Here is a 25034-nt window from a genome sequence, read left to right on the forward strand (position 1 = left end):
AAATGCTTATGATTCCTTAGTGAGGAGATACCTGTTCTCCAGAGGTTAGACATCACAGAAAGTCTTCTCAGTAAAGGAGCTGGACACAGGCAAGAAATGAGCTTTGCACAAAAATTTCGAGTCCGGAAATGAAAGGTTTAGGTTTGAAGTCTTTCTCAGGCTGAAGGAGATTAGGGTTGAAATACAGAGTCTGACATGCCCATAATAGTTGTCTTATGTCTTGTTTTAACACTTATAAATAACACACTCATTTCTGAGACCAACTTCTTAGCACAGGCACAAATATCTTCCTGTACTTAACAACAGCAGAAGGTCTCACTGACATCAGTGGTGTATAAACTACGCTATAAACTAGAATAAAAAAAATACCAACTACATGCAGATAATGGGTAAGAATAATTTTCCTTCTTATTCATATAGTCATTGCCTTTAATTCACCTTGTCTGCTGATTATGGCTTTAGTCAAAGTTCCTATTTTAGAAAACCACTGGAAAAATACAAGTTAACACATAAATTTATAAAACACCTACTAGTAATAATGCAACCCAAATTGCTTCATATTTTCCCAAGAAAACTTTTACACAAGTCAAACAACAACAAAAGAAAAATAGAATTCTTCTTTCCCACTCCTCCCTTCTCATACTGAGGTAGTAGCTTCCCATATGCCTTATCTGAGTGACTGATAAAAAACACCAAACAAACAAAATCCCAAGAAACTGGTGAGCAGTCCTTCTCTTGTACTCTTTCTATTGGTTTAGTTTTTTCAGTTTTCCTTCATATTTATGTGCAGATCAATACAGAAATAATAATTCAGAACTGTGCCACTAAAATGCATTTTCTAAGTAGGCATCTTTTCTGGAAAAATATTTTCAGGCACCTATAAAAAAAACAAGTGCTCACAAACAGGAGCAGTTAATTTTAACTGCAACAGGAAACTTTCTCATGCTTTTACAATACAAGAACATTTCACAAGGTTCAAAAAATCACCTAAGAAAATCTGTGAGCAATAGTAACCATTTTTTACTTGGGATAAATGTTTCACTCAACAGATGAAGGAAGAATCATTGATTATAGATTCAGACTATAGTTTCGTGTTAAGACGACACTAATTTTTAACTAAACTGCCTTTAAACAAAAGCTCATATAAATACCAATTTTAAATAACAATTCTGTTAGTTTCCAGATAAACCACAGAGCAGAGCTGGAACTCATGCTTCCAGGAGATGAGTACAGGAGGGAGAAGCTCTGGAGCTGTAAAAAAACTAATCCCCACCTGCTGTACCTCATTGTCTCCAGGACAATCTTTTCCTACACAGTAAGCAGAATTCAAACAGAATAAAACACTTAAAAAGGGAAGTGAAACGGCAGAGAGAACAAACAATAAATCCTGCGTGACTCTACCCTTACAAATGAATGTCTCAGCCTCCAACATTTCTAATCACATTACCTGACACTAAATTTCTCTTTCGTTTTCTTCAGAAGAATGGGAAAAAGCAGAAAGAAGTGATGGGAAAATTATACCTATATTATAATGTCATCTTTGTTTCAAATACCTCAAAACCTGTATAGCATTGACAGCTTCATCCCAGCTTAAGCAATACACTCTGCACAATGCATTTCACAAAGCCAAGTCTACTATTTTTTAAAAACAGTGTTAAATACATAAAATATAAAGTATGGCATCATCAGCGATTGCTAAACAAACAATATCAGCACCAAAACCTCTTCAGTTATGTTAACGACAGCACAGTTCCAGATTAAGTTAACAAGCTATTATGTTGACTTTGTATTTAGGAATGATCCTGTTCACAGTTCTTCACAGGCAGAAAAAAAATATTTTTTCTCAAGCATGTTACTGTTTTTTTCAAAGCATCCAACAGCATTTGGATACTTCACAAGCACTTCATAGCAAGTGGAACAGTAACAGTGGAGCATCCAACAATTCCTTTTTTGCTAAAACAGATGAAAAATCATGAGACTTGTATAACAATTTTTAAAGCTTGGAAATGCTATAAGATTATAATGAAAACATTTTTATCAAGATTTTCTATACTTCTATATTCCTCCATTTTGCTTTCAGGTGAGGGACTGGTTTTATAAATTAACTGTTGTGAAATTACATTACTTTCAAATAATTACAAGCCATTTTCTACATGTAACTTGGATGAAATCACCTTACCATACCATTTTAGTTTCTTATTTGCAAGCATTACATATAAATAAAGAATTCCTTTTATATAAGCCTTCTACTTAATTTAGAATTGACAAAAGCAGCACTAGTTTCATTTTATGTTGTCTCCTATGTCTATCTCTGCCCACCCTTTCCCCACCCTCCTTCTTTTGGCTGCATCATCTTGAATACAGAAAAAACTCTTAAAATTTACACTGCATTTTTTCTTTTAGATGACAGATTTGGAACTAGCTGTAATTATTTATGAATTTATGAACTAACTCTAACCTGATTTTTGCAGTGTACTATATGCATACATGAAATCACATCAGTAATATAAACATCTGGAAATGTATCCAAGAAGAATCTGAAAAGGGGTAAAGAAGGATACTGAGAAAAACGATAAGTGTCCCACAAAAAACTAACCAGCAAAGGCTCTTCAAAGCTGAGAGACCTAGAATATGCTAAGTGACAAAGGATCAAGGGAGCTTGGCTTGCTTAGTCTAGTGAAAAAAGACTAAGGGATGATCTAATAGCAACATACCACTCGTTTTGAAGGCCCTAACAATGATGATAGTCAAATTCTTTTTGGTAGTAACAGATGGGATCCTGTAACAAAACATTAACATGAAAAATTGTCCTTTAAGAGGCTCAGACTTGGGAAAAAGTTCTTCACAAGGACAGCAGTGCAGACAGGATGCAGACAGTACTGCCATTCCTGGTGGAGTTACAGGACAAATTCACAGGTGGCGAGATGTATTGCTGGTGATAATTTGCTTTAGGCACAAGGTTAGACTAAATCACATCAATGGGCCTCTTCCAGCCAACATGTCTGTCTGTCTTTGAGCCTGCATCCCAGTATGAACTTCTCTACAAACGCTTGACAAATCAAGAACTGTAATTTTGATTATCTAGTTTTGAGTTTCCAGAGAATCTCAAAACAAATTTTCATAGCAGCTCCAGGAAAAGTATTCAAAGAGATGGAAGGGGATGGAGACTTAACACAACATAGATGACATCCAGAGATTAGGTGTTTGTTATCCTCTAAGCCTATGACTGACAGTCCTTTGTGCACCTCTCTCATTTTTCTACATTCTGGCCCATTGTTATGTCTTGCTTTTATGATGAAATTTTACTCAAAGAATACTTTTAAGGGCACTATATTCACAGATAATAAGTCCCCAGGAATAAGTTCCGTTTGAGCCTGTTTAAAGTCCACTAATATCCAGAGAAAATAAACACAGCTGTGCACAGACTTCATTACTTAGTGTAAGAGTGAGAGAGTGAGGCAATTCCAAACACAAAGATAGAGGCATCAAACACTAACAGGAGGAACCACTCTTAGAGGGAGGCATTGCAGCTGGCTCTGCATTTAGGTCACATTTGTTTAGGCTTAACTTTACTTTTTTCCTTACATTGAGTCACCCAACTCTGTCAAACATTTCTAGAAATCCCTCAAAATACCTTTATTACCGTCCTACATGGAGGGATTTAAGAGATGGAGAACACACAGAAAAGTGTGGAACTATGGAAAGCTAAAACACTGAATGAATGGTTTGTGAATGAATGGAGGTGATTGAGAGGTGTATCATCTGCTGCCACAAACCCAAGAAGTTTAGGAGGGTGCCCTGCCCAAACAGCATTTCTAATTGGCTTTAAAAGAGGAAGATGCAAGTTCTGTAGTCATGCACCCAGCTGCTCAACACCATCTAGTTTGTTTTGAATCCAGTGTCATTTAAATTTCCTATTTGCTACATAGAGTAAATATGGTAGAATCATAATGACGCACTTTCAAAGCAAAACATGTTTTTTCAAGTGTAGTGCTTTAAAGTTTAGCTTGAAAGTGACAAACTTCAGAATTGAGTGTACTAGAGGTTTAGGTACTTCTCAAGCTAAGAATCAAACTGCAAAATAAATTAAGATCAAACTACTTAAAATTAAGATTTAAAGAACCCCCTCCCCCATGTATTCTTCTAGAAAACAAAAGACAAGAGCATTCTTTCCTGTACAAGCAAACTTGCAGATACAGATGTTGGTAAAAAAAAAAGAGCCAAAAAAAATGAAAGGGACTTTACATATCAATACCATGATGTTGATATATTTTCTCAATATGTCAGCCCATCTTATATGCATGTATCTGTCTATACACTAAAAGCCAGAGACAGCTGAAGAATTTAGATACAAGAAGAGACTTGTGGCCATGCACTGAAATAAGAAACCAATCAAATTATCCAGGCAAACGTGTCAGAGTATCTCCCAATATCGTCGTTAAGTCAGAATAAGCAAGCTTACTGGCTCTTTTATGTCGAGACAACCCCTTCTCCAAAATCTCAACTTACTTAAAAAGCATATGAAAAAGAAAATTTACATTTAAGGGCCCTCAAAAAGAAATGTTAGGTAAGTACAAGTAACTGTTCACTACATGCGTCACTGCACTGTTCTAAGACTTACGTATCATACATACAATCTAGTATTATTCATTTTTTGATTGCAGTATCTGTTTTTCTGAAGTCTTAACAGAGTAAGGATGCTTAAACTAAAGTGAACAACAGAGATAAGATTTGCTGATTTAATTTAAGCATATATTACCAGCATATTTTCGGGGGGGTCTGGAGAACAAGTCTTACAAGGAGCGGCTGAGAGAGCTGGGGTCGTTTAGCCTGGAGAAGAAGAGGCTGAGGGGAGACCTTATTACTCTCTACAACTACCTGAAAGGAGGTTGTGGAGAGGAGGGAGCTGGCCTCTTCTCCTGAGTGACAGGGGACAGGACAAGGAGGAATGGCCTGAAGCTCCGCCAGGCGAGGTTCAGGCTGGATATCAGAAAAAAAATTCTTCATGGAAAGAGTCATCGGGCACTGGAACAGGCCGCCCAGGGAGGTGGTCGAGTCGCCTCCCCTGGAGGTGTTTAAGGAACGGGTGGATGAAATGCTTAGGGACATGGTTTAAGGTGTTAGGAGTGTTACGAATGGTTGGACTCGATGATCCAGTGGGTCCTTTCCAAGCTGGTGATTCTATGATTCTATGATTTCCCAAAGAGCAATTACTACCAAAATCAATTCTATGACCATTGTCTTAGAATTGTGTGGTGTTTTTTTTTTTCCAACATCAATATAAAATTGTGATCAAAAAGGTGTTTCACAACTGCTGAAGATGTTCTATCTGTCTTATAACCCATGAGGATGATTCAATCCCTAGCAAGGAATTCTATTCTAATTATTCAAAAATATCTGGTCTAGATTAGTCTATTAGATTACTGTTACCCTCAGAAACCCTTCCCCAGCATATTCCTATTTAGCTATGCTTTAGGAATACATGGCTTATGTATCACATACTTGGTCCAAAGTAATTTTCTCTATACAGCAAATTTTCTAAATATTCAAAAAAAGTATATTTTAGAGTTAGATTTTTCTAACTGATTTATGAAACAGAGCCTTCTGATATAAAATGCAAATCAATTATTTACTTTATGCTATTTAGGTTAGAACAAAAATAACAGTAGCTGTACTAGACTTTAGTGGTGTTGGTTTAAAAATACATTGTGATGATGCTTTCCAAGCTCATGCTAAGCTATCTACTTATACACTGCATCAACTTGTAGCAGTTATAATTGATTTATTCCATAAGTAGAGCTAAATTCACAGAATGAATGAGATGTGCACACAAAATATCACCAGAAAAACAGTACCTCCCAGTATATGATAATGAAGTGATAAAATTTTAACACATAATGACAGCAGGTTAGACAAAAATGCTAATTAAGAAGTGGCATGAAAGAACAAATCAGGAAGGAAAAGGAATAAAAGTTCATAGCAGGATACCTTCTTTTGTCTGTTTTCAGCAGCAGCCAACTGAGCCGACATTCTTTCTTGCATTTTCCTGCAGTGAGCCATAACAGCTTCTAAAATGGACAGAGGGTTCATGCATATCGGCTTCTTTTCTTTATCGCCAGCACCTGCCTCAAAGTCTCTCTGAAGAGCCAGAAATGGGTCACTCAGATTAAATCTTCCATATCGCTCCTGGATAAAAACCTCCTTGCGTCGGGCCTAAGAAAACCAAAAAAACAAACAAGCAAATAAAACTAAATGCATTCTTTGAAGTACATCCACACATAGAAGTGACCTAAATCACAGGGAAAGTTATGTTATTTATTTATATTTTTAAAGTATTTTCCTAAAGTAGTTGTTTACAATCTCCAAAAGAAACATATATGTCTTGCACAGGTTTCTTTATAGTCAGTACAATTCACTACATTAAAAAACCCTTACCCTTCTCAGTTCAATACAGAAATTTCAACTTGGAGCAGTTTCAGAAATATCACATAAATAACATCTTGTAAATTGGCTGATACACAGAGAGGAAAGGGAAGAAAAACATTCTAAAATCAAGTTTTCTATTTCTATGATGCTAGAGATATGAAAACATGCTCTGTGTTTACAGCAATAGCAAGATAAGTATTTTTGAAATAAAAAAATTGATGGCATGTTTACACATACAGAGATTTTCATAACTAATAGCAGACAAGCAGAGAGCAAAAATACCACCAAGGCTTTTCTGAAACACAGACACTTCCCATATCTCCATTCAGGAAGAACTTCACAATCATATCTTTCCCCATACCATTATTTTAAAACATAACTATATTTACAAGCTACAGTACAGGACTTCCACAGATTCACAGAATGGTTTGGGTCAGAAGGGACCTTAAAGATCATCCAGTTCCAAAACTCCTGCCATGTCAGGGACATCTCCCATTAGATCAGGTTTCTCAAAGTCTCGTCCAACCTGGTCTTGAACACCTCCAGGGATAGGGCATCCACAACTTATCTTGGGCAACTTCTGCCAGTGCTTCACCACCCTCACAGAATAAATTTCTTATATCTAATCTAAACCTCCCCTCCTCCAGCTTAAAACCATTGCCCCTCATCCTGCCCCTGCACTCCCTGATAAAGAGACCCTCCCCAGCTTTCCTGTAGACTCCCTTTAAGTACTGGAAGGCACAATAAGGTGTCTCCAGCACCTTCTCTTCTCTAGGCTGAATGATTCCAATTCACTCAGCCTGTCCTTGTATGGGAGGTGCACCAGCCCTCTGATCAACTTTGTGGCCCTCCTCTGGACTTGTTATAACAGATCCCTGTCCTTTTTGTGCTAAAGACTCCAGAACTGAACATAGCACTCCAGATGAGGTCTCACGAGAGTAGAGAAGAGAGGCAGAATCAACTCCCTTCGCCTGCTGGTCACATTTCTTTTGATGCAGCTCAGGATACGGTTGGCCTTCTGGGCTGCAAGTGGCACATTGCTAGCTCATGTTGAGCTTCTCATCCACCAGCACCCCCAAATCCTTCTTTTTAGAGGTACCCTCAATGCATTCTCCATCCAGGCTGTATTTGTGCTTGGGGTTGCCCTGACTCAGGTGCAGGACCTTGCTCTTGGCCTTGTTGAACTTCATGAGGTTAGCAGAGGCCCACCTCTCAAGCCTGTCAAGGTGCCTCTGGATGACTTCAATGTCATAACAAAAAACCATTACACAATAAAAATCAGAGGTACTTTTCCTTGACAATTTTTTGGTTTTTCAGCCAGAAAAGATCAGTTTCAGAGAGGGTATTTTTATACATTTAATACACAGTAAACAGAAATGCCATAGATAAGCAGAAACTTCCAACAGTCTTCATACAAAATATTGTTCCAAAATATCAGGCTTAGGATCCATCTAATTTGAAGAGGGATGGGGAACCAAATCAAAAAACAGCAGAAAGATCCAATAGTTTCTAAAATTCATTTGTGGTGGCTTTGTGCTTGCAAATCTAACAGAAAGCAGATGGAAGCCAAATCAATACAGCATAAATTTAGGAAAAAAATGGAGAAATGTGTTTCTTGGCTTTTATTTCTTTCTGTTATTTTCCTTTCCATTAGAATGATAATTACTATTTTTCAATTATTAATCTGTTCTTATCCCAACCCACAAATTTTCTCCCTTTTACCTTTCCAATTCTCTTCCACCCATCCTGCTGGTATGGGAGAGTGCAAATGGCTGTGTGGTGCTTAGTAACCAGCTGAGGTTAAACCACAACAACAGATTAAAGAGCTAAGCAGCCAAACAAGATGACAAACATTATTGGATTTGTGTGGCAAGGTTTTGGTAGCAGGGTGGAGGTTACAGGGGTTAGCAGGGATGACTAGAGCTGCATGCAGCCTCCACTATCTCCTCCTCCTAGCTGAACACGTGTGTCAACAGCCTTTCATTGCACATGGGTCTTAGAACTCTGTTAAACTGAAATCAAGTATTTCTTGGGTATTTCTGGAATTTTGTGATCATGTCACAGAAAAATAAAAAGCAGTTTACATGAAGATGCTTTGAGTAAAATAACACAATAAAAATACATTGCAAAGAAAAGCACAGAACGAAGAATGTCAAAACACTAATTAAGAGTGCCAGGATACTAAAATAAGTGCACTAAAGCACCAGAAACTTTCACAAATATGGCACTGTACCATTTCTACATAGGAACAGCAAATCAATAAATGAATATTCAGCACTGAGGATATCTGTAAAAATATTTTTGATTACTTTTCTGCATTTCAGAAAAATATTCAATCGCTTTCAGTTTGTAAGAGGTTAGGAAACTACACAGTCCGATAGGAAAATGAAATGTTTGTTAATTTTAACATAAAGATTCTACTTAGATCATCCACTTTCCTGTTACTTTATTGCTAAATGGCTTTTAGATTTAAAAACTTTTAAAAGCTGAAGAAATTTACCCTTTTGGATAATGCATCATAACATACTCAGGTGGGGTCTTTCCAGCCAGAAGTAGTTAATACAAAATCTTCTTGCAAATCATGCTATTTTAATTTTGAATTGTGCTAAACATCCTCTACAGACTTTACAATGTATTCCACTGACAATGCAAATAGCAAGGGCTATCAGGTCATATCTACTGACTACTCAGAGTTAAATTTAAGCAGATAAATATTAATACTAAATGATTAATACAATAAATGATGTCCTCATAAAAATGTAGTACATAAGTTTAGAAGATGAATATTAATACTAAATGTTTAATACAATAAATGATGTCCTCATAAAAATGTAGTACATAAGTTTAGAAGAGTAAACATAAATAACACACACTCATTGAAAGTGAAAGCATGGCAGCTGTCCCCATATATCAATATCTATTATAATCCCAACATTGCAATTAATTTCAGATCTGCTGATTGCCAAAAACCTACTTTAAAATGAAAACTAAGTATTTTAAAATAAAATGAAATCTGGATATTTTGCAATAAGTTTCAGAATTTTGTGAGTACTACCAAATCACAGAGTATTCAGTCAAAGTTACAGTTTTCCAGAAATAATACCATTAACATAAACAGGTAGAGAACTGCTGACAGTTTAACATACATACAACATTATTATTAGAAATATGCTATTAGGCCCCCAGAAAATAAAATTCTGGGCTACTACAGAAATCATCACACACAGGGATTCATTTAAACACTTAAAAAAAAAAAAGAAGAAAGTAAAAAAGAAAGAATAGGAACAGAACTGAGTGTGTTCTTTGCCAGACATTATCTCTGTGGTCACTCTTCCTTTACTGCTAGACCACTTCTAAGACAACTTAATTTTTCAGCTTAAAAGAGGCCTGACTTAGGCAAAAACTACCACTTCACACTTGTCTGCCAGGAGAGCTATAAAAAGAAAAGGGAGCAGCAAGTTTCAACACCATCAACTTCACAATACCTAAAACACACGTCTGAACATATATAAATTATCTTTTCCTCCAGCAGAAAGTGCCACACTCCCTTACTTCTCTTGCTGGCATGATTTTAAGTGACATCTTATGTTTTCTGAGGAACCATAATGTTTTCAGTGAACAGTGTGTATGCCTGAAGTACACCTGTGGCATCTGGCTCTAAAGGAACTCAGATGTAAAAACACCTAATTTGTGAATCTTGGAGTCAGGCACTTATCATTCTGGCTTAAGCAACGTGGTGGAACCTTTGGGCACACCTAAAAACAGAACCTTCTTCACGTAAAAGAAATACGTCATAAAATCATAGGTGCTAATGGACTCCAACATGCCATGGTTCCACAAGGCAAAGTCTTTCACAGTAAGAGCAAATTAAAGTACTGACGTCCTGCTTGCCTACGCTCTGTCGGCACACAGAGCTCACTCACTGCTACTAGGAAGCTTCCCATGGGACAACTCTGATAACAGGATGAGGGGAAGATGTTAACAACCATCTTCTTTTCCTTGACAATTTTTCTTCCAAATCGATTCCACAATCTTCTTCACAGAGCAGCTGACAAAGAGATGTGCCAACACACATAAAGGGGAAGGGTTTGGGAATGTGGTAACAAATTGGGGAATAAAGGGAAAAAGAAGATAAATCATAATACCTTAAGCTAGTATTGTTAATGATTAGCTCTCATAAAGCTAATGCTGGATATGTATAAACTTTTGGGTTTTTCTAAATGATTCCTCCAGCCTCTAAAAAATACTTCTGTCCCTTGCACTTCACTAAAATATGTCACTGTGGGAGAAACAGAAATACTAGAATCAGAAAATCATCTTTCAGCACCGAGTTTCAAGTCATAGCTAGTAGCAATATCAAGATCTGTGTTTTATGGCACTCATTATCTGTGGAATGTACAGTCTAAAGCCACGTGGATAATGAATCCTTTAACATAGTCTCTGCATGATTTGATGGCTGTGCTAAAAAACCCATTAGCAGTATCTCATATATTAACTTCAATTGCACAATGTATACAGAAAATAACATTTAAGATGTTAATTTGTGAATAATAAACTGAAGACATTTTCAAACAGAAAATGTTCAAAATCAGACAGAATATGCACCCACTACAGGAAGTAATCATGACTGCTGCATTGTGAAAGGTGCTACATGAATTTATAAACCACTAGCTTTATTTTTCTGTACATACCATTTGCACAGCAACTAGCCTTTTAAAGGAAGGACTGAGATTCAAAGTATTTAAAGGTATAAAAAAATGTCCCTGGGAAATTATACTTTTTGCAACGTATGCAAGTGGTACACAAAACGACTTAAGACTTAAGCTAAACCCTCCTAGAGGCAACTGCTAATGAAAACTGACAGTAAGCACACACAACTCAAGAGGAAATATCTAAAACCAAAGAAAAAAACCCTTTAAATAGATAATTAATGAAATTCACTACTGCAATAAGGTAAAAGCTTAGATTCATTTACAACAGCTTTTTAATTCAGCCCAATAACAACACCACATTTATACAGAGCTTTTAAATCCTTACACAGGATCTGAAAAATTAAACAAGGAGACTAAAATAAGAGTGCAACCAGCACTTAAAAAGAACAAAACCCCAAAGTTTCTTTATGGACAGGCTGGCCTGTAGCATTATGTTAGATCAAGGATGGACTAAGAGTTTATACTGAAAAAAAAAGAGCAGAACTAAAAAATATCTTCAGAGAGGAGTGAAAGATGAGCAAAAGGTACAACAACATAGTTTCTCTTTCAGGAAGAGCTAAGTAGAAAAAGGACTTTTCAGTGTGAAATAGAGACAACCAGGGAGAAACTTGATAGAGGTCTGCATACTGACAGGACCAGTAGCAAAGATCCCATAATGTAACGAAGGAAATTTGAATACAAATTCTTCTTGGTGAGAACAGATAAGCATTGGAATGTGTTGCCCAGGAAAAACTCTGTCATTGGTAGATTTCCAAAACTAGACTGGATAAGGCCATCAGCAACCAACTCCATGTTTGATGTTAGTCCTGCTTTAAGGAGATGATTGGATTGAATGATCTCTTGAGGTGCCTTCCAACCTAAATTACCCTATAATTAGTGATTTCTTCTAGGGTTGTTATTTTCAGTTTTGTAGATGCCAGCAATCTTTTCAAATAACAAATGACAGAAATAACCTCTTAGAGGAAGGAAAACAACCAAATACTTATTGGTGGAACAAGTCTTATGTATTGTGTAGGCTCATGAAATACTTCCTATGACTTAGAAAACAGAACTTCTAGCCTGTGGTATTTCAAAAAATAAAAAATCAGCACTGGACAGTCCTAGGGATTATGCAGCTGAGCAACACAATGGGAAGATTTACTCTAAAGTTTTCTCTCCTAGGTCTGCAGCCAACAAGAAACTGGAGCATTGGACTGTAAGATACATAGGCTCTTTTATTACTTTCTCAGGAAGCCTCTCCTACCACACACAGCAAGACACCTCATTCTCCCCTAAATCAACTTTCTTCATACTATTAAAGTCATCTCCATGCATCTACCTTCTGGCTTTCTCCTGGACACTTTGATTTCACAAGCTGAGCCTTTGCAGTCACTGACCCCAGTTATCTACCGGCAGCAGATTGTGCAGAGAGAGGAACAAAAGGATTGAATGTATCTAGATGATGGGCCGTGGGACAAGCTGCAAATCCAGTAAACTATTTTCAGTCACCAAATTGAGAATAATTAAGTCAAATTAGATGTTTCCCCTAGTACAGAAACAAGAATGTGAGGTGGCAGGGAGGTCTTCAGATAGAATCCATCTTACTGTGGACTGAAAGCTAAAAGCATAAAGAAGGCAAGGAAAACCAAATATGACCAATTTATATAAAAATAAGAAATAAGACAAATAAGGAAGAATTAATCACATAATTTAAGTTTCATTGTTAGTTTTCTTTCAGTAATAGTCTATGTTTATGTTAGTAGCACACACTTGCAGAAATGAGTTTTCATAGTCAGCTTACATAGTAAGTAACAGAATACAGAAGCAACACTAATTTTAAGGCTAATACTCATTTTTCGCCACAGTGTATCTCAGAGTTTCCTCTTTGTTTACCTGCCAAGTTAAGAGTTCAGCAAGTCCAAGTCTTCCATGCAGCAATTGATGGTAAACATAAAAAATAGGACTGCATGTCCTCCACTGCTGTGGAACAACGGAACTGAGTTAAAGCTGCCACAGAGCCCTTAAACAAAATTTCCTTCCTTTCAAGAGCATTTGGTCCTCTGATTAATTTCCTTTTCCACATATACTAAAATTTTTTCAACAGATGTTGATAGGTTCATATCAATATTTTCTCTTGACATACATATGTATGTCAGAATAGCAGCGTCTCGTAACAATCATAAGCAAATATACCAATGAAGCTTGCTGCAGTGTAGTAGGCTGCGTGAAAGTGGAGATACAATCAGTTTTTATAGAAAAGTTATCACAAGCATGAACCATTAATATGAGTAACAACAAAGAGTTGCATTATTCTCTCCTTCACAAAAACCAATAGAACTTTTAGAAAAATTTGTAATTCACAAAGTGCCCCTTCCATTAAGAATCACATAGCTTTAAATCCAAGCTTTTAAAAAGCACTTTTCAAGGTAAAAAGAAAGCTCCGAATACAAGATTGTATGTCATTTTACAAGGCTATCCTCAGCAATCTCCATTTAAGAAGACACACAAACCCACCATTTTAAGGAGTAAAACGTCATCTCTTACCTAGCAGTCAATGAAAGAAACTGCAAAGCAGATTTTCTCTATTTCATGGCAACTATCCAAATATTAAAGTAGTTTCCAAAAAGCTGCACCATTCCCTCTCCTATGCACTAAAAAGCAGACTTAACAAAAGTACGACATGCCTAACAATTAATTCAAATCTCTCTGTATATAGATCAAACATTTAACTAACACTTAAACAGTCCTGACTTACACTATAATAGAAAGCACTGAAGAGGAACTGCACAACCAAGGTAATGATCCAGCCTGAATTACCTTAGTGGTCTTTCTCCATAAGAAGAGAATATCACCCAATAACGTCACTTTACTGTTACTCCAATATTGCCAAGAAGCACAACCCCCTTTTCTTTCTCCCTGTTACCTGACAAAAACCAGGAAAGAAATTAGGACAGGCAGGACAGACAGATATATGCTTCCAATTCTTCATTACTAATTTTCTCCCTAGGAGTAATTTAAATCCACTGTTTTGTGGTGGCTCATTTAAAAATGAAAAGGCCATATTACAAAGCTAAGTTCAGTCACCAGCAGTTTGGTACCAACAAGAAAAAATGATAAAGTCAATATAAAATATTCTTTACTTCTTACAGATGCAAAAGGTGAAACTCGGGCCTTGCACTAAGTTTCTAAATGATGAAGAAGAAAAAGCTCAAGTTGTGAAAAAAACACGCGTTTTCAATTGAGAGGAGCCATCCAGATGTTCTATATAAAGTTGACATTAGACTTATTTTATGACAGCTTTGTTGTCTGATGCTTAAACATTTGAAAATTATAGGCCAATATTTTGTAAGGAAGTATCACTATTAAATGCTCTGATTATCTAACCACCCAGCCACTTATTATTTCTGAAAATAATACGGATTTTCATACTTATAGTGAGGCTCAATGGATGGAAGAGATGAGATTTCTGGTTACTTTAAATAATCCTTTGTCACCCAGAGTACTTTGCATGTTCAAATTTATAGTTCAAATTCATGCAAATCGATTCATAATCCTTTGCATGGACATCTGTCAGCCATTCTTCTGAAATACTGAAGGAAATCTGACTTCACCTCTAACAAAAAAAGAACACTTTAACTTCCACGCTAAGCGGTTAAAAAGTTCTTTCAGCTTAGTAACAGACTAAACATACCAAAGGCATAAAAAAAATTCTTTAATTAAATCAGCCTGTTTCTTTTTCATTTACAGCATTTATATTTTCATATTTTCAAGCTATCAAAATCTTAGTTAAAATATCACCCCATATTACTGCATGGCAATTACATGATTACCAAACTTAAATAATTTTAATGAAAAGGTATGCAAATAAAAAGTTTACAATGAGTTTACAATGCAATCATGAGGCACAGTCAGCATGAATTTACGAAGGGAAAGTCCAGGTTAACTAATCTGATATCCTTCTATGATAAGTTTACCTGCCTAGTGAGTGAAGGGAAGGCAGTGGACGTTAATTTATCTGGATTTCAGTAAGGCTTTTAATACTGTCGCTTATGGCATCCTTCCGGACAAGTCATTGAGCTGTGGGATAAGCAGGTTCGTGATGCGCTTAGTGAAGAATTGACTGAGCAGCAGGGCCCAAACGTTGTAGTGAATACTGCTACATTTGGCTGGTGGCTGGTCACTACTGGTGTAACTCAGGCTTCAATTCTGGGGCCAGTTTTGTTCAATATTTTTATCAGTTATGCTGGATGTAGGAGTTGAATGCAACGTTACCAAGTTTGCCGATGACACCAAACTAGGAGGCGCTGCTGACTCTCTTGAGGGACAAGAGGTCTTGCAGAGTGCTCTAGATAGATTGGAGCATTGCGAAATCATCAACGGCATGAAATTTAACAAGTCTGATTCTGCACCTAGGATGGAGTAAGACTGGACACAAGTGTGGACTGGGAGAAGAGTGGCTGAAGAACACCATGGCTGGAGAGGGATCTGGGGTGCTGGTTGGCAGCTGGTTCGCTATGAGTCAGCGGTGTGGCCTGGCAGCCAGAGGGGCAAGCTGCATCTCAGGGGGCACCGAACACAGCATAACCAGCTGGTCAAAAGGAGAGGATTATTCCACTGTATTCAGCATTGGTGCCACCTCCCTTTGAGTACTGTGTGTGGTTCTGGGCCTCAGAATTTAGGAAGGGTGTGAAAGTCCTTGAATGCGTCCAGAGGAGGACAACAAAGATGGTGAAAGAGCTGGAAGGCATACCCTGTGAGAAGCAGGTCAGGACACGGGGCTTGTCTGGTTTGGAGAAAAGGAAGCTGAGGGGCAACCTTATTGCACTCTGCAGCTTCCTGAGGAGGGCAAGGGGAGAGGAAGGTGCTGTTCTCTTCTCCCGGGTATCCAGGCACAGGACATGAGAGACAGGAGGCAAAGATGTTGGTCAAACACTGGAATAGTCTTCCCAGGAGGTGGCGGATGTCCTGAGCCTGTCGATGCTTAACAAGCATTACGACAATGGCCCTTCAGAACATGCTTCCACTCTTGGTCAGTCCTCAGTTGTTCAGAGAGATGGACCAGATGACCATTAGTCCCTTCCAACTGAAATAATCTATTCTATTAACAACACATTTATTGAAGGTATAGTAAGAGTATTTAATGTTTTCAATTTATTTCAAGTATTCACTTTGGAAAGTAAATTTTGAGAGTAACATGTATTCCCTCTAAGAAGAATTTTATTCTTGCTACTGCCGCTAGTGAAGAGGCTGAATAGATTTAACTAAATAAACTTGATTTCTAGAATGGAACATTTTAAACAGAACACTCATCTGCATTGTGTTTTTCAGATTTTATGCTCTTTATTAAAACTTTAAAGAAATTTTAATCTATTTACAGATACCATTACTTAAAAGTTATCAACTTTTTATTGTCATATAACAGCTTATATTTCCACAATATCTAGCTATAATCTTACTCTGCTATTTCAGACAACTCACTGTAATCACTCTTGCTTTATTTTCTCATATTTTCCACTTATTCATACAAATGGAACACTGGCTTTTATAACAGACCTAGTGCTATGTATTTTTAGTGCACTGCCAGAGCTTTGAAGACAGATCATAGAATGATTTGGGTTGAAAGGAACCTCAAAGATCATCCAGTTCCAAGCCCCCTGCCATGGGCAGGGGACACCTCCCACTAGACCAGTCTGCTTCTCTCTAGGAGAACTGCAGGGGGAAAGACCTATTCACCAGTCAGAACAGCACCAATACAGAATGGGGGGAGAAAAGCATGGGAATACATACACCCAAGCATAACAAAAGTTATTGTTGCTATGTGAGTACTTTCACAAGTTTTGAATTTGGAAATGATCCAAATAAAATCTCTTCTCTTATTCATAATTATTTTTTACAAATTACTATAATAAATTATTTGGAAGAACCAAGAACAAACCTTACACATTTTTTCTTCAGAAACAGTAACATGAAGAGACACACAAAGTGAAGAAAGAAGTGTTATGCTATCCGTTGCACTTTAGTGTTACCATCAACAAAATTAACTGTTCACTTAACTAAAAATGGAAAATTTCAGTTAACATAATAATACAAACAGGATGACCCAGTTACATTTCTCACATTGTCAGCAACGTGAATAAGGGTAGCAAATAAATAAAACATTTTAAATAAGTCACTCTAACAATGAAGTCACAGCTGTATTATTCATAAAGATCACAGAAACCAAGAAACTGTTACATCAACATGATGCTGGAATTTTTTATTGTTATTTTTACAAACAGCGTGTGTATCTGCTCACTAGTTTATGTTGGATTATGCAGAAAGATCAAACAAGGGTAGGAGAAATCAAGTCAAGTAGGAAAGGCAAAGCAATTATCCAAATAAGCAGAATATTTTCAGCTAAATTAGTAGTTACATGCCCAGCAACAATGAGGATATTCAGATCTTACGTGAAAAACAAAAAGAGACTATTAGCACTTTAACAGTCACTGCTAGAAAGGACAGAATAAAAAAGATGTTTGCAATGCAAGGCCATAGAGTTTTCATGCTAGAAAAGTAGTCTCCTAGTTTTCTATTTGTAGTCTCCAATTTTAGGAGAGCCTTGAATAGGGATATCTACCTAGGCAGTGAAGCTTAAGCATAGTAAAACAACACATATACAGGACTGTTTTAATATGGTTTACTGGAAGTTTTGCTTTGCTTTGCAATCTCCATTTGGCAAAGAGCAAACAGCTACCACAAGAAGTGATGTAACACCACTGAAAACTTGTTTTGTCAGGAGCTTCTAAAAGAGGCCTTTACATGTGCAAAAATACCGGGATCCCACAGATAAACAAAGTAAATCAGTCCAGGGACTGCCACTGCTACATCTTCAAAATCTATCGGAAAAGGCAAGACTTAGTTCCATTCATAATGAAGCGCATGAAATAAAGATTTAACTTGAAGAAAAATCCAGAACCAGTTAACTTGATACCTTTCATCACACAAAGTATTTAGTTATCCACACTTACAAAACTATTACTACAAAAAACACTGACTATAAGAAAAGTAAATACTTTCACAGGCATCTGAAATGATCTTTTAAATAAGGTACTACATACAAAGCCAACCCACCAAGACTATAAACAGCATTTCCAAATTCTTACAGTATGGACTCTGGCAGTATCGAGAGTAAGGTGTAAGACTGTCGTTTAACTTCACCACATTTCCTGAAGTACAGCGTTTGGTTTTTCTGTCTTAAGGAGACTTGGTCATTTCGTTGTCATGCAACAAAAGCTATTTTCTTACACTGTAACCAGTCATACAGTCCTCAAAAATTGAGGTTCACACAGCTATTTACCAGAATAATGTTAATTTCTTGAATTGTCTGGCAACAAAGCAACGCATCAAAACATGTCAAGTAATTTTATAACATAAACTAAAAAAAACCAATATATAAACCATCACCAAGATGGGGGAGGGAGGGCAAAGGAAATCAAAATTTGGATATTCTTTAAGATTGTGTCTAACAACACTTTTCAACTAGGTGAACAAAGAGCATGCAGCATTACTTTAAAACTTTAAATAAACCACAGATAAAGAAATAATTCCAAACTAAGCACCGAAAAAAAAATCATTTAATCTCCTAACCTGTCTGTGGTTTATTCATATTTCATAGTTTCCTTGTAATCAATTTTAAATGGCTTGCAATAGTGAAATAATACTTTTTGACAGCCATGTTCAGAAAATTACAACAAACTAATATTAAGAAAGTAAAAACTTCAATCGTAACCAGAATCATCAGACAGGTAAAGACAAACTATGTTTAAGAGCAGAGAAAAGGCATATGCAACCATAATTAAAATCAATAAATCAAAAGTAGTGATCAGATGAGCAAGGACACAAACTTAAAAAGGGTAGAAGAGATGACCCTGGCAACTACCAACCTGTCAGCCTCACCTCTGCACCTGGGAAGATCATGGAACACATCCTCCTAGAAACTATGTTAAAGCACACGGAGGACAGGGAGGTGATTTCAGACAGCCAGCATGACTTCACGAGGGGCAAGTCCTGCCTGACCAACTTAGTGGCTTTCTATGATGGGGTGACCGTATCAGTGGACATGGGAAAAGCAACGGACGTGATCTATCTGGATTTCTGTAAAGCCTTTGACACAGTTCCCCACAACATCCTGCTCTCTAAATTGGAGAGATATGGATTTGATGGGTAGACTGTTCAGTGGATAAGAAATTCGTTGGATGGTCGCATTCAGAGAGCAGTGGTCAACAGCTCGATGTCCAGATGGAGATCTGTGACAAGTGGTGTCCCTCAGGAGTCCATACTGGGACCAGGAGTGTTTAGTAACTTCATCAACAGCATAGTGAGATTGAGTGCACCTCCAGCAAGTTTGCAGATGACACTAAGTTGAGTGGTGCAGATGTCACACCGGAAGGATCGGATGTCATCGAGAACCTCATGAGGTTCCACAAGGCCAAATACAAGGGCTTACACCTCAGTCTGGGCAATCCACAGTTTCAATACAGGACGAGGGATGATGTGATTGAGAGCAGCCTTGTGGAGAAGGACTTAGGGGTTGCCCATTGATAAGAAGCTCAACATGAGGTGGCAATACGTGCTCACAGCCCAGAAGGTCAACCTTATACTGGACTGCATCAAAAGAAGCATAGCCAGCAGAGCAAGGGAGATGATTCTCCCTCTCTATTCCACTATGGTGAGACCCCACCTGGAGTATTGCGTCCAGTTGTGAATTCCTCAACATAAGAAGGATATGGAACTGTTGGAATGGGTCCAGATGAGGGCTACAAAGATGATCAGAGGGCTGGAGCACCTCTGCTAGGAGGACAGGCTGAGAGAGTTGGAGCTGTTCAGTTTGGATAAGAGAAGGCTCCAGGGAAACCTTATAGTGGCCTTCCAGTACCTGAAAGGGGCCTACAAGAAAGCTGTGGAGGGTCTTAGTAAAGTGGCATGTAGTGATAGGGTGAGGAGGAACGGCTTTAAATTGGAGAGGGGAAGATTTAGACTAGACATTAGGAAGAACTTCTTCACGATGAGCGTGGTGAGGCACTGGCACAAGTTGTCCAGGGAAGTTGTGGATGCCCCTCCTTGGAAGTGTTCAAGGCCAGGTTGGACAGGGCCTTGAGCAGCCTGGTCTAGTGCGAGGTGTCCCTGCCCATGGAAGGGGCATTGGAATGAGATGATCTTTTTTTACAAAGAAATTGGAACATGCAAAAATGACATAACAAATAGGGCATTACTTGACTTCTATTTCATGGTTCATTTCTGCCACCAAGGCCAAAAACTGCCCTCATGCTGTTTATAACAATAACCTTCTGTTACACACAATTTAACATCTTCTGCTCCTCCTTCTAGTTAATCACCATTTTTCAAACACACCTGTCACAAAACAGTCTGTCTTACTGGCTGCCAGAAACCTTTAATGCCACCTTCTGTGTGTTTTTATCTCCATTCTTTGGTACAAGAGCACCATGGGATTTATAGGTAGCCAGATTTACATTTTAAATCCACAACTTAGCAAAATTACTGCAGATAAGGGTTTCCATAATTTATAGGCGGTTTTGCAACTTACAGTAGGCAAAAGTCCGCCTTGACCAAGTGAAGGAAACTCTTCTGCTAGACAGAACCCACTGGGAAGCAGACAGGTCAAATTAGGCAAGCATAGCTTGGAAGTATCTACAACTCTCCTTTCAAATATTTTACTTAATATTTACCTGAAGTCTTTTTTCAAGGAACAGCTAATTTGTTACTGAAAATGCAGAGCCAGGCATGAAACGCTCCACATTTTGCATAGTTACTCCAGTACTATTCTCAATCCCTCACCAAAATCCTAACATTGTTACATAGTGTCCTGTCATGGCAAACAGATACACTCAGGTTTGGTTTTTTTCCAACTATAGTTTGATCTTCACCAGCACTTAAAGAATTGCAAAAGTGGTACAGAAATATGTACACACAGCAGTTTTTATCTAAAGAGTTCATGTTTTCATAAAGATTAAATTAAAACTATATCGTTCAGTGGAACGAAACTGAAAGACAAGTTTACTAATAATAGCCTTCCACAATGGGCAACTCAGGACTTGAAACCAAACTAGCCCGAGTAGAAAATGCATTCTGCCCTTTTGGGAGAAAGAGACTCCAGAAGAGCATTTTACAACCAACTATCTGGCAATTTCACAATCCAGGTCTATCTGTCTTAAATCCAAGAATGACCATATTGGTAGAAATCATTAGGGAATTTCTGGTTTTAGAAAGTGAACATTGGGATATAAAGTTTGGGGTTTTTTAATCTAGACCAAATAACTTTCATTCCCTACTATATTTATACAAGCAACCCTGGAAAAGTGCATTTACATCAGCAGGTAGTCCAGGACAACAGGAACAAGTTTGTAGAGCAATACTATTGGTACTGGAAATGTGACTATGGTCCTACCATTGCTACTTAGGACCAGCTCTGCTCTCAGTTCAGTTTACACAGCCTGAGGGTGGTTTGTGAGGCGAATCAAAGCAAAGTTATGTGAGGACAACAAGGAGAATTTCTTCAACAGTGTGCTCTTGGCCTCAATGCTAAGGTAGGTTCACTCAAGCAGTTCATTCATACGCGCATATTATATGGATATGTAAACAACGTCCTTTAGCATAATGAACCCAAACATCTTATAAGCTACTCATATCACCAGAATTTTATAATAGAATGTTAGTATAAAGAAACATTTTTGTTGTTGTTTTAAAATGCCATAATTTCTAAAACAACATTCAGATTGATGATAAATACTTTTAGAAAAAAATGGAGTAGAGTTTTAAAGTAATATTGAATCATACCATTGAAAATGGACTGACCTTTCATTACACCTATTTATTTAAGGAATTTCTGAAATAATCCTATCACTTCAAAACAAATGATCCTCCTAAACAGCATTAAAACTGTTTTTTAAGACGTGCTTTAAACTAGTGAATTTCTCATGGAATTGAATACTGATAGTTCTAAAATAATAACAAGAGAGTTGGAATCTGAAAACTGGCATTCAACATACTCTGCAATACCTGTTTCAAAGAAACATTGCATAATCGAAACAGAAATCACTGTACTTTCTAATAGCTATTTTTCCTTATTTTGAAATCTTGATTTTTAAATGGGAAGCTTTTTAAGGTAAAGCTATTAGAATGGGCTATTAAACATAAATGGTGCAATGAGGTATTATTACATGATGCATCAATTTCTGTCTTCTGACTTACCTATGTCATTGCAGTACTATCCACACCTTCATTACAAAATTCAACCACTGCCGTTCAAGAACTCACATGCCTTTCAAGGGAAGTCAGAAATTATCATATATGGATTTTTCCATCCAGACATCATATAGAAAGTATGATTCATTTCCACCTCTATTGATTAGCCTGCAGGCCTGTCAAAATGCTTAGATTCAGAGACATAAATGGTACTTACAAAGAGTGCAGAACTGACCTCCATAGTGGAGATCTTTTTCTTCTCATGTTTTTATAAACATAGCTATTCTAACAAATTCTGAGCAGCTAAATTAACAAGGTCAGTTTTTCCCTAACTCTGTATTCTACAGTTGATATACAGTGCTCAAGAAGAGACACCACAAATTTCTGCCTTTCCTTCAACTAAGGCCTTAACAACAGTATAGCTTTTCTTACTCAGCTGCCTGGTTTTATGACACTACCTGTTGCTGAAATGCCTGGCATTTTGTCAGATTTTGCAGAAACTGGCAAAAGAATCAGCAGATATTGGTACAAACACATAGATAGAAGATAAGCTTTCCTGTCTTAGAAGTTATGGTAAAAATCAAACCCAGTAGGTCTTTACAAGGCTGAAAAAATACTTATGACCAAACTCACCTTGACACTGTCATACTGTCCTCCTGACCCAGCCATCACACACACAGAATCTGTTGATTTGAAGCTCACTTAAGCTCACAGAAAAGACACTGCTCCACAGCAGTCACTGATAACGCAGTCAATTTTAATTAAACAAAAAAATATTCATTGTTGGTATCAGCAACTCTTTTAGCCATTTTTTTAATTTTATTGGTGAATTTTTCAACAATTCAAAGAAGTTGTTCTAAATCTATGAAGGATGGTATATTAAAGGATTGAGTAGGATAAGAACATGCTTTTTTTTTGTTCACATTAATTAGCACATACCACAAAAGCAACTATAATATAAATTTTCATTTTAACATTCACTACCTAAAAAAAAATTTACATAGGAAAATAAATTTTAAAAATAAGCAAAAAATCCCAACTAAATTGGGTTTTAAAAATTTAGATGAAAAATAACCTACTAATGATTTAACTTTATGAGAGCATCACTCCTAAAAGCATAATTTAATATTTGTAATTCCATGCTTAACAGCTAAGAATAATTCTTCAATTCATTATGTGAGGGTCAACGTAATTTAAAAGAGCCCCTAGAAAGCAGGCAGATACAGCAATCACTTTACCACTGGAGAAAAAAGCCCAGCAAATGAATGCTGTACTTGAGATCACATTTGTGGGAGGCCAGACCTGTGCTTTGATTGTGTGGCCACAGTGCCTCCACATTAGGAATATATTATCCCCTTATTACAGGCAGACAGTTTATTTGAATAATTGAGACAGATGGAGGCAGCAGCTATAGTTCAGTCTTCCCCCCTTTTTTAACTATATACATTCCCAACAGCAATTAAACAGCATGTAATTTCTCATTAACCAAATAACTTTAATGATCAAAACATTAATCTGGATTTACTTTTAATTGCAGCGCAACCCTGATCATGGAGCTACTGAAATAAAGAAATACAGATTCAAACAGAACCATCTTAAGTCATTTGGTGTATAGCTGTAGACAATCAGAGTGCTAATGAGAAAGATTGACACAAAGATCACCTCCTTTGGGGAGAATCCTGATGCTGCTCTCCACAGCAAATTAACGGTTTGAAGAAAAGATGTGGAAATTTGACCCTAAACGTGACAAAGGTCTGCTTTTCCAAGGCTGCTGGTCCTCACAGGGCTGAACTTGTCCAGCAATTTAAATTGCTTTGGTTGATAATTTCTGTAACTTTTTCAGGCCTGAATTTCTCTGACTTCCAAATTCCAGAAATCTTTCCTCCAGAAAATAAATTATGTTCAGATTAACTCAGCAAAATACTGAAAGTCTGTATTGTACAAACCAGAGTATACTATAACAAATCTATACATGCTAAGGGCAAAAAAAAACCCCAGCCTTCTCTGTTTATCTCAAAGCAACAAACTACTTTTACAGCAATAGTAGGGCACATCGACCCAGTTAGATAAAGTTTCAATTGCTGAAGCGGGAAGCGACAGCCCTTTTTTAGAAACAGGAATTCTCTGCATCCTTATATATCTGCAGTTGTTCATATTATAAAGTAATGACAATGTATTGTGAAAACGTGGAAGAATACAGATATCATCTGCATATTTCTTACAAATGCAGTTTGGATTTGAAGTTTTGTTTCTGTTTCAAAAGCAGAATTCAAAGTGTCAAAATTTGTATAAAACACAATGGAAACTCTACAATGCATTATGCACGAGATACATATATATATAAAGAAGTTAATTGTTATATATGATACCCTGGGTTTGGTTCTCTCTAATTTATCATGCAGCACAAATTCAAGCCTTAATAAAAATCTATTACATCAACACTGTTAGCTTAACTAACTAAACTTATCTTTCCTACCAGCCCTGGCCCTCCCTAGGATGACTGGTTAGTTTAACAATAATTCTTCCCATAATCCCCAACTTCCAGCCTGTCTCACTTTTCATTTTTATTCTTTATTTACACAGAACGGACAGAATGGACACTCTGGACTGGAACAGTATCCAGTGGACAATACCTAGTTCAATCTTTAAAAGGATAGTAACAAACCCCAAAGTCTT

The 25034-nt window shown here is 37.1% G+C and overlaps 1 protein-coding gene across 1 annotated transcript in view; it reads right to left on the bottom strand.

Moving 5' to 3' along the window:
- The window catches only part of CTTNBP2 (cortactin binding protein 2), an 88275-nt gene that overhangs the window by 45535 nt on the left and 17706 nt on the right, over window positions 1–25034 (bottom strand). The window contains exon 3 of the mRNA XM_054076843.1: window positions 5989–6213. Coding sequence (XP_053932818.1) covers window positions 5989–6213 — 225 coding nt within the window. The remainder of the gene's footprint in view (window positions 1–5988; window positions 6214–25034) is intronic.

Source organism: Cuculus canorus, chromosome 1 (genome assembly GCF_017976375.1).
Source record: "Cuculus canorus isolate bCucCan1 chromosome 1, bCucCan1.pri, whole genome shotgun sequence".
Lineage (NCBI taxonomy): Eukaryota > Metazoa > Chordata > Aves > Cuculiformes > Cuculidae > Cuculus > Cuculus canorus.